This window comes from Artibeus jamaicensis, unplaced genomic scaffold, assembly GCF_021234435.1.
Source record: "Artibeus jamaicensis isolate MK-2021 breed Jamaican fruit bat unplaced genomic scaffold, CSHL_Jam_final scaffold_916, whole genome shotgun sequence".
NCBI lineage: Eukaryota > Metazoa > Chordata > Mammalia > Chiroptera > Phyllostomidae > Artibeus > Artibeus jamaicensis.
Window position 1 is genome coordinate 2,025,422 of NW_026522059.1, and position 11,056 is coordinate 2,036,477.

General features: G+C 64.2%; 1 protein-coding gene across 3 annotated transcripts in view; it reads left to right on the forward strand.

Moving 5' to 3' along the window:
- AGO2 (argonaute RISC catalytic component 2) overlaps positions 1-11,056 on the forward strand; it is a 71,133-nt gene that overhangs the window by 49,109 nt on the left and 10,968 nt on the right. For 2 of the 3 annotated variants that reach the window (XM_053660839.1, XM_053660840.1), the window contains exons 12-18: positions 375-559; positions 1,720-1,879; positions 4,093-4,183; positions 5,241-5,435; positions 5,923-6,057; positions 9,109-9,210; positions 10,842-11,041. In XM_053660839.1, the coding sequence (XP_053516814.1) occupies positions 375-559; positions 1,720-1,879; positions 4,093-4,183; positions 5,241-5,435; positions 5,923-6,057; positions 9,109-9,210; positions 10,842-11,041 (1,068 nt within the window). The remainder of the gene's footprint in view (positions 1-374; positions 560-1,719; positions 1,880-4,092; positions 4,184-5,240; positions 5,436-5,922; positions 6,058-9,108; positions 9,211-10,841; positions 11,042-11,056) is intronic. The other variant, XM_053660841.1, reaches the window with a different exon arrangement.

Here is an 11,056-nt window from a genome sequence, read left to right on the forward strand (position 1 = left end):
GGCATCCCTCCGGCTGCTCGGCATCGGTGGCGTGAGTGCTGGGTGTGTGGATGGAGTAGCCTGGGCAGGCCCGCAGGAGGTGGCATGTGGTCACCGAGCGCCAGGAAGGTCACCACTGGGAGGCAGCGCAGACACTGAAGTCCTGTTGTCTGGTGGCAGAATGGCCACAGGGCCTTCCCAGTAACCCGCACACAGGCTCCGCCTGCAGCCTGGGTTTCCACAAGTTGGAGTGTTGGTGTGGCTTTTCCACTGAGATTCCACTCCGCCGTCAAAGCGGAGTGGGTTTCGGTCTACAAGCGTGGTGCCCTGGCCTTGCTTGGGGCCCTGGCCTCGGGTCCGTGGCGTGCTCTTAGTGCGGCAAACCTCCTCCTCAGGTCCTTCACGGAGCAGCTCAGAAAGATCTCAAGAGACGCCGGGATGCCGATCCAGGGCCAGCCGTGCTTCTGCAAGTACGCACAGGGCGCGGACAGTGTGGAGCCCATGTTCCGGCACCTGAAGAACACCTACACCGGCCTGCAGCTGGTGGTGGTCATCCTGCCTGGCAAAACCCCCGTCTACGGTAGGCCTCCGGCCGTGCGGCCAGCCCTGGGGGGTGGCCGTGTCCTCCTCGACACTCCTGGCCACCTGAGCCCTCGTGTCCGTGCCACGTGGAGGAGGTGCTCCTTTTGGATGCATTTGCGTGCTGAGAGAGATGGGGGCCGCCTCGCCAGTCTTGTCCGAGGCCACAGCTCCTGAACACCAGCATGTCCAGGGTGGACAGGGTGCGGTTGTCCCGTCCACCGCCCGATACGGGTGCTGGCTGGGCAGGCACAGTCACGCCCTGCACACAAGGGGGGCCCCTGTGGTCAGCGCCGGCTCCGTGGCCTGGTCCTGTGTTTGCGGTCACCGTGCCCTGCTCAGACTTCTCCGGAAGTTCCCGAGTGCTTTGTACCAGGAAGGCAGGGTGCACTCATTCAGCCCAAACTGACCGGCCTGGGTGAGGGTGAGAGCCCAGGTCCTCCGTCTCGGCTGCTCCCAGGAGAAGGGGAGGCAGGCGATGACAGGGAGGGACGGTGGTCACTGAGGCCCGTTGGAAACGTGGGCTCCCAGTCGAGTGGCATTAGGGCCGTGCCCTGCAGGTGGGCACAGTGGGGCAGAGGCGCCGCCAGCCAGCCCCCGTGTCGACTGCACAGGGCGTGGCCACTGAGAGGCCCTGCTTCTCCTCCCGGTCACGGTCCGAGTAAAGCAGGAAAGAGGGCCCTGTCCGTGCCCCACCCCGTGGGTCTCTGGGACAGCCCAGGAGCAGCCCGGCTGCTTTGAGAAAGAGCCCAGAGGCGGAGGCCCTGGGCCGGGCCTGGTCTTTGGTGTCGGGCTGGCCCAGGCCAAGGGTGAGGGGGCTTCTGGTGCATTTGGTTTTAACTCCAAGCACCTCCTTGTCCCCCTGGGTGCAGTGGTGGAAGGCTGTCAGCCCTACACCGGGAGTGAGCCACGCTGACCTTGCCTCCCTGGCTGAGGGGGGTGAGGCTTCCGCAGGCAGGGCAGACGGGCCGTGCTGGGGCCAGAGCTTGAACCCGTAGGTTATTAGCACCCCACCACCTCTGCCAGGCCCCTACGCTCCCAGGCTCAGCCACGGAAGGGGCGGGCAGAAACTCGGCGGTGGGCGTACACCACATAGCCCTCCGCAGCATCCGGGCAGCCAGGTGGGGCACTAGCTGTTGCCTGTGCCTTCTGTGCCCGCAGCCGAGGTGAAGCGCGTGGGGGACACCGTGCTGGGCATGGCCACGCAGTGCGTGCAGATGAAGAACGTGCAGCGGACCACGCCACAGACGCTGTCCAACCTCTGCCTGAAGATCAACGTCAAGCTGGGCGGCGTGAACAACATCCTGCTGCCCCAGGGCAGGTGAGGCCGGCCCGCCGCCCCGGGTGGGCACCCACAGTGCAGGCCCCCAGTGACGCTGTCGCCCACGGAGAGGCCACAGGGTGTGCTCGGAGGTGGTGCGGTCAAGCAGAAGGACCCTGGGCTCTGGGACCGGGGTGGTCCGGCTCACACGGTTCCCGGGAGTGAAGCAGGCCCCAGGGGACACAGGCGGTGGGCCGGACATTCCCCACCCCACCCCCCCGCAGTTCCGTGTCGGCTGAGTGTCAGCCGTGGCAGCGAGCACAGGGACCCAGGCGAGCAGCTGCGCTGGGGGTGGGGGTGGGGCCGGAGTTCCTGTGCTGTGGGCACTGGGAGCAGGGTCTCCCCTGGGGGAGCCCGTGGGGGGGGAGAGGGCCAGAGGGTGCCCTCGGGCAGGATGCGGCCTTTGGCTGTGGTGGGTGAGGATGTGCTCCTCCGACTTTGCTCCCTGAGGGACCTGGCCCCAGGCCCAGCAGGGACCAGGAATTCTCCCAGGAGAGCCCTGGGGGTGGGGGCAGGGCCGAGAGACCAGCTGGGTGTGGGCTATGAGGGAAAGAGGAGACTGGGGTGAGTCCTGTGCCCCACCCAGCCTGTGGAGAGAGAAAGCAGTGTTCGTGGGGGAGTGAGCCTGCGGGGTCTCTGTTGGTCTCCGAGGGGAGACAGTGGGCATGAGGGGAGGCAGTCTGGTGTCAGGGATGCAGGTTTAGGCATCCTGGCATAGAGGGTGGGGGACCTGGGAGGGTGTAGACAGGAAGGATGGGGACGGCTGGGGGCAAAGGTCACAGAGGTGAGGAGCTGGCAGTGGAGCTCGCTGAAAGGGAGGGAGGGGCCTGGACCCCAAGGCAGGTTTGTCCTGGGGCTGGACCAGTGGCTGGGCAAGGACACACAGGTTGTGGTGACCTTGCAGAGCAGAGTCTGGTTGCCATGGCAGCATGCACAGTAGGGGGCGAGTGCCAGAGCGAGGGGGGGGGAGCTGTGAGTGGCTCCGCCCACTCCGGGAGCTCTGCTGCAGGTTTGCCTGGGAGGGTGTGAGTGAGGGCAGCTGCGGATGCCGCTCAGAGTAATGCAGCAGGGGGGGCTGAACAGCAGGTGGGAGGCGGGACCCCGGGCACCTGCACCCCCCTCACTGCCGCAGGTACCCACCATCACTGGTGGAGAGCAAGGGCTGTGTGGACGTTCACGGCTTAGAGAGGCTGTGGCATGGCCTCTGAGGGCCCCCACAGCCCCCAGCATGGCAGGCCAGGCAGGCAGTGCGGCCGTGGGCCGTGCCCCGCTGTCTCCTCTGTGCAGGTGGGGCGGGCGGCAGTGGCTCAGGGTGTGCCCCACAGCTGCGAGTCTCGCGCTTCGGAAGAACGCAGCTTTCGGATGTCCCCCGGGGACACCCAGAGCTGCCAGGGTTGCTGGAGCCACGCTGGGGGTGGGAGCGGGGAGCCTGCCCACGTTTGTGGGCACTGACTCGGGGTGCACGCCTAAGACACCCCTTCCCCCCCATGCCACGGGGACAGCCTCAGCTCAGGGGGTTCCCAACAGTGTGTCAGGGGTGTTGGGCGGCTCCTTGTGAGCACTGCCGGCAGGAGTCTTGAGGAGATGAGGCTCCTGTTGGCACGTTCCCCCGGGGGCTGGAAGCACCCCGTGCTTCTGGTTGGGGCCAGGAGGACAGCAACCCTGGCACTGACTCTGGCTCCCAGCGCAGGGCAGGGGCGGGGCAGGCCTTTCGAATGCAGCTGACCTCCGAGAGCTCCCCTGTGGCCCTGAGGGTAAGGGAACCAGGTGCGGGGGGGGCTGTGGGCACCTGGGGTCCCTGCAGCTGGCCGGAGAGCCCCGGCCGGGCTGCTACGCACGGCGCCTCCACGAGGCCACGGCTGCGGGGGACCGTCAGCTGCGTGGAGACCAGCAGTGCTTCCCCGCTGGGGCATTTGACATTTCTGGTGTCCGGACTTGGGGTGTCGCTGTGCCTCTGGGTGGAGAGCAGAGGGGCCGCTGCCCTGGAGGAGGGAGGCTGCCAGTTCAAGAGGGAGGAGCAGACGGCGGCCACTCAGCCTCTTTTATGTAACCATTTCGGGAACTTGTAAACATGTGCCCGGGCGCCCGGGCCTGGCCCACGGCCCCCGCACCCCCCCCACCGGGTGCCCCTGGAGCGGGTCTCGGGGGGGGGGGCGTTACCTGAGGGGCTCTCCGGGAGCATCCTGACCTGGGCCCCTGTGCTCCCCCCGCAGGCCGCCTGTGTTCCAGCAGCCCGTCATCTTTCTGGGGGCCGATGTCACACACCCCCCAGCTGGGGACGGGAAGAAGCCTTCCATCGCTGCTGTGAGTGTCCACACCTTCCACTGGGTCCTGTGTGGGTGACGTCCCTCCCTGAGCTGCCCATGGGAGGGGCCACGGCCCACTGCAGCTGTGTGGCTGGAGCTTTCTCTTCCGAAGAGCAGTGAGGTTTGAGAACTAGCAGCTGGTGGGATCAGAGTCCCCTGGAAAATAGGTGTTTCGGGGACACAGCAGGTGGTACATGCGTCGGAGAGAAGTAAGAGATGTGTGAGTTGGCGCTGTCCCCAAAACCCCGGACCAAACCACACTGTCCCTACGACAGGCTCCCAGGGGGCCTGGGGGCCTCACCGCCCCCGTCTCCATCACAAAAGGCTGAGGGTGAGACAAGGACACGGGCGGGAGCTCAAGGCCCTCTCTCTTGTCCCGGCCCCTTTCCAGACTCCTTGAGGTGACTGACTGACTGTCTTTGTGACAGGGGTGTTCACGGGCTTGAACAGAAGTCCTTCCTGCCTCCTTCCTTTGTGATTGTCATTGGGGAGGGGGTGGGGCAGCCTTGATTCACAGGTGACAGTCAGCTGGCCGTCCACCCCGCCCTCGGAGCTGAAGGCGCCGGGAGCTGCGGCGGGACTGGGAGGGTGTGTGTGCGGGGCAGTGTGGGCACCACCGTGGAGGGCCGAGGGCACGGCTGCTCCCTCGGAGCCCCACTGCGGGAGACCCCGGCTTCCCCGGGGGGCACTCCCTGCCTGTGCGACGTTTGGGGAATTGTGTATTTATTCGTCATTTGCGGAAACCAACATTTGGGGTTGTTTTTTTACTTTTTTAGCCCAGGGCAGCTTGTGTGTCCTGTCCCTCACTCCCTCCAGATGCATCAAATAACACTGGCATTTTCTGAGCACCTCCTCTGCCAGTCCCTGGGCTGCATGCGCCACCGCATCGGCTCCTAACCTGGCGAGGACGCTGCCAGTTTCCTCCTCCCCGCCCCTCCCCCGAGGAAGTTGGGGTGGCTGCGCACCCTTCTGCTAGAGAGGCAGCAGAAAGCGCACACCGCCCCCCCCAGCTCCGGCCCTCCCGGACCCCTACGAGCACGCCCCTTGTCCAACAGGTTGTGGGCAGCATGGACGCCCACCCCAACCGCTACTGCGCCACGGTGCGGGTGCAGCAGCATCGCCAGGAGATCATCCAGGACCTGGCCGCCATGGTGCGCGAGCTGCTCATCCAGTTCTACAAGTCCACGCGCTTCAAGCCCACTCGTATCATCTTCTACCGCGACGGCGTGTCCGAAGGGCAGTTTCAGCAGGTGGGCACCTCCTGGCTCCTTCTCCGTCCTCAGAGAGTCTGAGACCCGCCTTTCCCCCGGCAGAAGGGCTTCCCGGGTTCTCTGCAGAAGAGGGTGGCGTGGTTTCTGTTCGGCCTCAGTGTCTGTCTGGGCCCAGTGGGGGGGGGGGGGGGGGGCGGGACAGTGACGTGGTGGGGGACACAGGCAGGGCCGGTCTGAGGCCTGGAGGGCTGCCCGCTGGAGCGACATGCTCCCGGGTACGTCCCTGTGGCACCTTGTGACCGCTGTGTGGAGGCCGTGGGGACCCTCTGCACCACGCAAGGTGTTCTTACACGTCACCTCGTTTCAACTCTTAAGCATGAAGCCTGGGCGCTGTTCACGCCGTTCTGCAAGGGAAGCAATGGGCTTGGGACGGCAGAGGCCCAAATGTCTGTGTCCAGTGCCGTGTGTCTTTAAGGGACTTGCACCATCAGGGTGGCAGTGCCCTGAGCGTGTCCCCCTCCCCCAGGTGCTGCACCACGAGCTGCTGGCCATCCGCGAGGCGTGCATCAAGCTGGAGAAGGACTACCAGCCAGGGATCACGTTCATCGTGGTTCAGAAGCGGCACCACACGCGGCTCTTCTGCACAGACAAGAACGAGCGGGTGCGTCTGCGGCCGGGGTGGGGGCCTCTCTGCCCCGGGCCCTGGGGAGCCCTGTCCTGGGAGGGCTGTGTGGGGACCTGGTTTCTTGGGCCTTGGGGAAGGGGTGTCCTCTGCCAGGCTGGGGACTCCTCCACCCCAAGCCCTGTGGTTGGAGGGCTGTGTGGGGACCTGGCCTCTTGGGCCTTGGGGAAGGGGTGTCCTCCATCCAGTGCGAATCTGGACCTGGAAACCCCAGAGGTCTGGATCTGGGGGACAAGACCAGGCAGAGATGTCACTGGTCTGATAAAGATATGACCGGGGAGGCAGCCGTGAGAAAGAACCAGTCAGTGGGCGCCCACGCTCGTAAAGAGAGCGTGGAGAGAACCTGGGGACCTCAGGGAGGCTGGGGCGAGAGGTGGGCCGTCCGGCCTCGCAGAGTGGGAAGGGCACAGAGCAGACGCGAGGCAGCGGCCGTGACACTGCAGGAGGCCTCCCAGGTGAGGAACGTGGGACCCTCAGGTGGGAGAGCCTTCCTCGCTCCCAGCGGGGTGCACACGAACCAGTCCTCGCCACCCAGCGCCGTGGGGCCTCAAGCAGTCTGCCTCAGGGAGGGGGGCTCTCAGAGGAAGGCACGTGGACGGGCAGAAGGCGGCCCTTGGACCGGCCCCGCAGGGCCAGACGCCAGTGGGTTCCCGTCCACACAGTGCTGAAGGCAGCTGTCACGACAGATGCCGGCACCACACTGGGGGCACAGCGCGGGGCCGGGTGGCCGTCCAGGTGGAAGACACAGTGTGGGGGGCAGGTTCTGGTGAGAAAGAGGCTCAGCCACGGTCTCGGGCGTGGTTCACCGGGCAGATGCCACGGCCATGGGTGTGGGCGTGACCTACACCATGACCTGAAAGCATGTGAAGGGCAAGCATGGGCAAGCATGGGGGTGGAAACGGCTTTCTGAGGAGCACCGGAAGGTCCCGGCCCCAGAGGCGTGTTCTGACCCACGCTCTCGGTAGTGCACGCATTAAACATGTAAAGAATAAACATTACAAAATAGTCAGAACGGAACAAAAAGGAGGATTTTGGATCAAGCTTTCGGCGGTACAGAAAGCAGCGCCTGCAGATCAGCATAGAGATGCTGGCGTGGGGGGTAAGCCTGCAGGCACCGGCAGGATGCAAGGACACGATGCTGCCCCGGCCCCGGAGAGCAGAGCAGAGGAGCTGCCGCACACCAGGCCCTGCCCTTCATCCCCCCCCCCGACCACCCCCCGCCGCCGCAGGCCTCCAGGGGCCAGGAGCCCAGAGAGCTCCCCCAGCCGACCTCTGCAGCCCCCTCCCGGGACAGGACAGGGAGTGATACAGCAGGAATGGGGCAAACACCTCCGAAGATAAACCCAGCAAGGCTCAACTGGAAAAACGTCATAACAATGTTAGGATCAAAAATAAAACTATAACCAAAGGAGTTTTACATGTTGTTTAAATCATCGTGGGATGTTACCAACTTTACGCATACCTTGGAAAACTTAAAAGGAATGGATACAGTTGTTTGCAGGGTTATAACCATTACCCAGAACACACAGGAGGGTGATCCCGTCATCGCGCTAAAAGGCATCAGGCCCAGATTTGCACAGGCAAGCTTCGCCGGACTCTCGCGCTTAGAGCCTCACCCAGCGTGGTGGAGAGTGCGGGGCAGGGGGACGGCTTAGCTTGCGTTAGGAGGGAATCTGGAGAGTTCTGGAGGCAGGTTCTACCAGCCACGTGGCGACCCCCCTTGAGGGTGCTGGGGGTGGGGGCATGAGAGAGCCCCCCCATGGGGCATCGAGCGTAGTGCTTGGCCACGGGGTAGGGCGTGGCTGCAAGGAGGACCCTCGTGCCTTTGACAGAAGTACAGACTGGTGACTGGCTCGGGTGGTCTGAGGGTCACACGGACCGAGGCCTGGCCACTCTGAGGGTCTGCAACGGTGGGCGCGCCCCGCGTCGGCATTCCGTCTGGTGGTGGAAGCGCACCGACTGCGTCCGGACGAGGCTCCCCCTCGGAGCGGTGGTGCCTCAGCTGAGCGGGACCCGCAGGCCCAGTGTCTCCGATACTGGGCCGGCTGAAAATCCGATGGTTTCTCCCACAAGGTGGCTCCTAGTAGCACTTGGTTGTCTTTGACTTCACTCGAGACAGTTTCTTAGACTGTTTGGGGACAGCCGTCCTACCAGTGAGCATTAAAAAACAAAAATTGGTGAATTTTTGTGCAGCCATTTTAATATCGAAGATGAAAGAAAATACACCACGTTTTTGGCATATTATGCTTCATTATTTCAAGAAAAGTACAAATGCAGCCGAAATGCAGAACAGGATCCGTGCCGTGTGGGGAGGAGGCGCTGTGACCGACCAAATGTGTCAGAGGTGCTTGCGGAAGAAGCTTCACTCGGGAGGTTCCGGTTCCTCGCTGGACGGTACTCGGCGGTGGCGGGGATCAAGCCGAGAAGTTAATTGAGAACAGTTCCTGTTATAACATGCGGGAGACAGCGGACATACTCAGAACATCCAAATCCTTAAAGCTGTTGGTGGACGTGAAAGACCGGCCGGCCCAGCCCCCAGGTGCACTTGTCACTCTGGAGAAGCCAAAGATGTGTCGCCGACGGAGGCTCAAGTGCAGCAAAGACGCAGGCGTGTGTGTGGGAGTGATGTCTGAACCTTGGCTGGAACTTGGCGACGTGGAAGGGAAGTGAGGGCCGGTATCTTTGGATGCTTCACTTTTAAAAACCTGAAGGTGTAGCGAAGGCTGGCGAGGCGCAGAGGGCTCCATGCGGCCCCTGTCACGTGTGTTTGCAGGGGTGCGCGGCCCAGTCGGGGTGGCGGCAGGTTGGGGCAAGGCTGGAGTGCGGGCCCGCCACCGTCACAGCAGCTGCGTCCTCAGCTGCAGTGTAAACTTAGGTCGTTTCGGTGGATGGTGGTGGGTAAGCTTTGTCTCAGCATCGGTGGATCCGCAGGCCTCAGACCTGGCGGCCTGGGGTCTCGGGCCCAGCGGCACGGGTACGGGGGGTGCCGCTCCTTCACTTTGTCTCCTGATGGCTCCCGTGTTACTGCAGGTCGGGAAGAGCGGGAACATCCCGGCGGGCACCACTGTGGACACGAAGATCACCCACCCGACCGAGTTCGACTTCTACCTGTGCAGTCACGCTGGCATCCAGGTAAGGCGGGGGCGGGGGCGGCCTGCGGGTGTCTCGGCGTCCCTGTGACGGCGCCTATGGCAGACCCACAGGGAGCGTGAGCCTTGGGCCTGGTGCTCCTGGGGGCTTGGGTCTCCATGGGGAGCCCCTGCGAGGGTTTGCAGCCTGTGGGCAGGTGGCTAATGGGGCCAGAGGCTTGGAAGGGCCCGGTGGGGGGGGCAGAGGCCCCACAGGGATGCTGGGGAACACGTTTTGGACATGATGAGGTCTGGGCAGAAGGAGCAGCAGGTGCAGAGTCCAGGTACGGGTGGGGCAGGGGCATCCGGTGTGCCCGGTGCTCAGGGAGCTAGACGAAAGTCAGCCTCGTAGCAGGTGACAGAGGTCTCCAGAGACGTGCGGGGGGCAGTGAGGGGCAGAGGGGTCGACTGCATGAGCTCCCACTGCCCCGTTTGCACCGTGCTGGGCGTGGTGCCCTGGGACAGCTGCCCTGGCTCATCAGCTCTTCGGGGCTCTTCCGGTCTCTCTCGGCGAAGGGACCTCCAACGTGGCCACAGCCCGTGGGACGGGAGAGCTCAGTGCTGGGTGCCCGTCCTGCCCCAGAGCTTCCTCACACGGGGCTTTGGTCTCAGAGGGCATGTAAGGACTCCCGTGTGCCTCCTTGGAGCATGTGAGCCTAGAAGATGAGCATTCACTGTGAACTTGGCACTTCCGCTCTGGGGTGACACCCCCGAGCCTGGAGGCTTTCCTGTCATCTCTGGTGCAGCCATCGGCCCAGGCTCCCGTCCCCCGTGCCCGGGCCCCTCTCCCGGATGGGCTCGTGGTGGAGGCTTGGGTTCTGTGCTCCCTGCAGCTGGTTCTTCCCTGGCCGCCCTCCTTGGGTGCAGCCCTCACGTGCAGGGCCCCTCTGGCTTGGAGAATGGCTGAGCCTCTGGCCCCGTGTTCTCTGCCCAGGCCCTTTCTCAGGGGGACCTTCTCTTCAGACATGGCGAAGTGCTGGGGCGCAGGCCTCAGAAGGGCCTGTTGTGCCATCAGCCCTGTGACCCCAGCAGCCCCTCATACAGCGTTCCCTGCTGCCCACCTGCCTGTGACAGCCACCAATGAAGTGGCAAAGTAGGACGCCCAATGGTGCACCCGAGAAGCAGAGGACGGAAGCGTCCGTCACAGCACAGGCACGGAGTGGGCAGCAGTAGCCAGGCCAGAGGTGCCCAGCGGGACTGGTAGCGAGAGGCCGGAGAGGCCCCGGACTGCCTAAGACGGCACGCGTGTGCCGGCTTCCCCTTAGCGGGTGTTGTTAGTGTTAGTTGTTGGCGTGGGACTTCCACCAAGAGAGCTTCTCTCTCCTGTGAGCAGAGCCCTGTGGGGGACCTGACTCTCCCCGGCCACGCTCTCCTCCAGCGGCTGCGTTCTCCTGCTGCGGCTCTCCCCGGGGCTCTTCTCTGCATCCATGGGGGTGTGGTCTGTTGTGTTTGCGCGTGGGGCGGCGGAAGGCGTGGTCCAGTGCCTTCCGACAACAACACGTCCTGACGTGGATGTCTGTCTGTCACTGACCACGGCCGCGTGCCCAGGGTGCGGCCGCGGCTGGGCGGGCGCGTCGGTGTGCCTGCCTGCAGGTGAGTTCCGCACGCCTCTCTGACCCTCTCGTCTGCTTTTAGGGAACAAGCAGGCCTTCCCACTATCACGTGCTTTGGGATGACAATCGTTTCTCTTCCGATGAGCTGCAGATCCTCACCTACCAGCTGTGTCACACCTACGTGCGCTGCACACGCTCCGTGTCCATCCCGGCGCCAGCCTACTACGCGCACCTGGTGGCCTTCCGGGCCAGGTACCACCTGGTGGACAAAGAACACGACAGGTGAGTGGGCAGCAG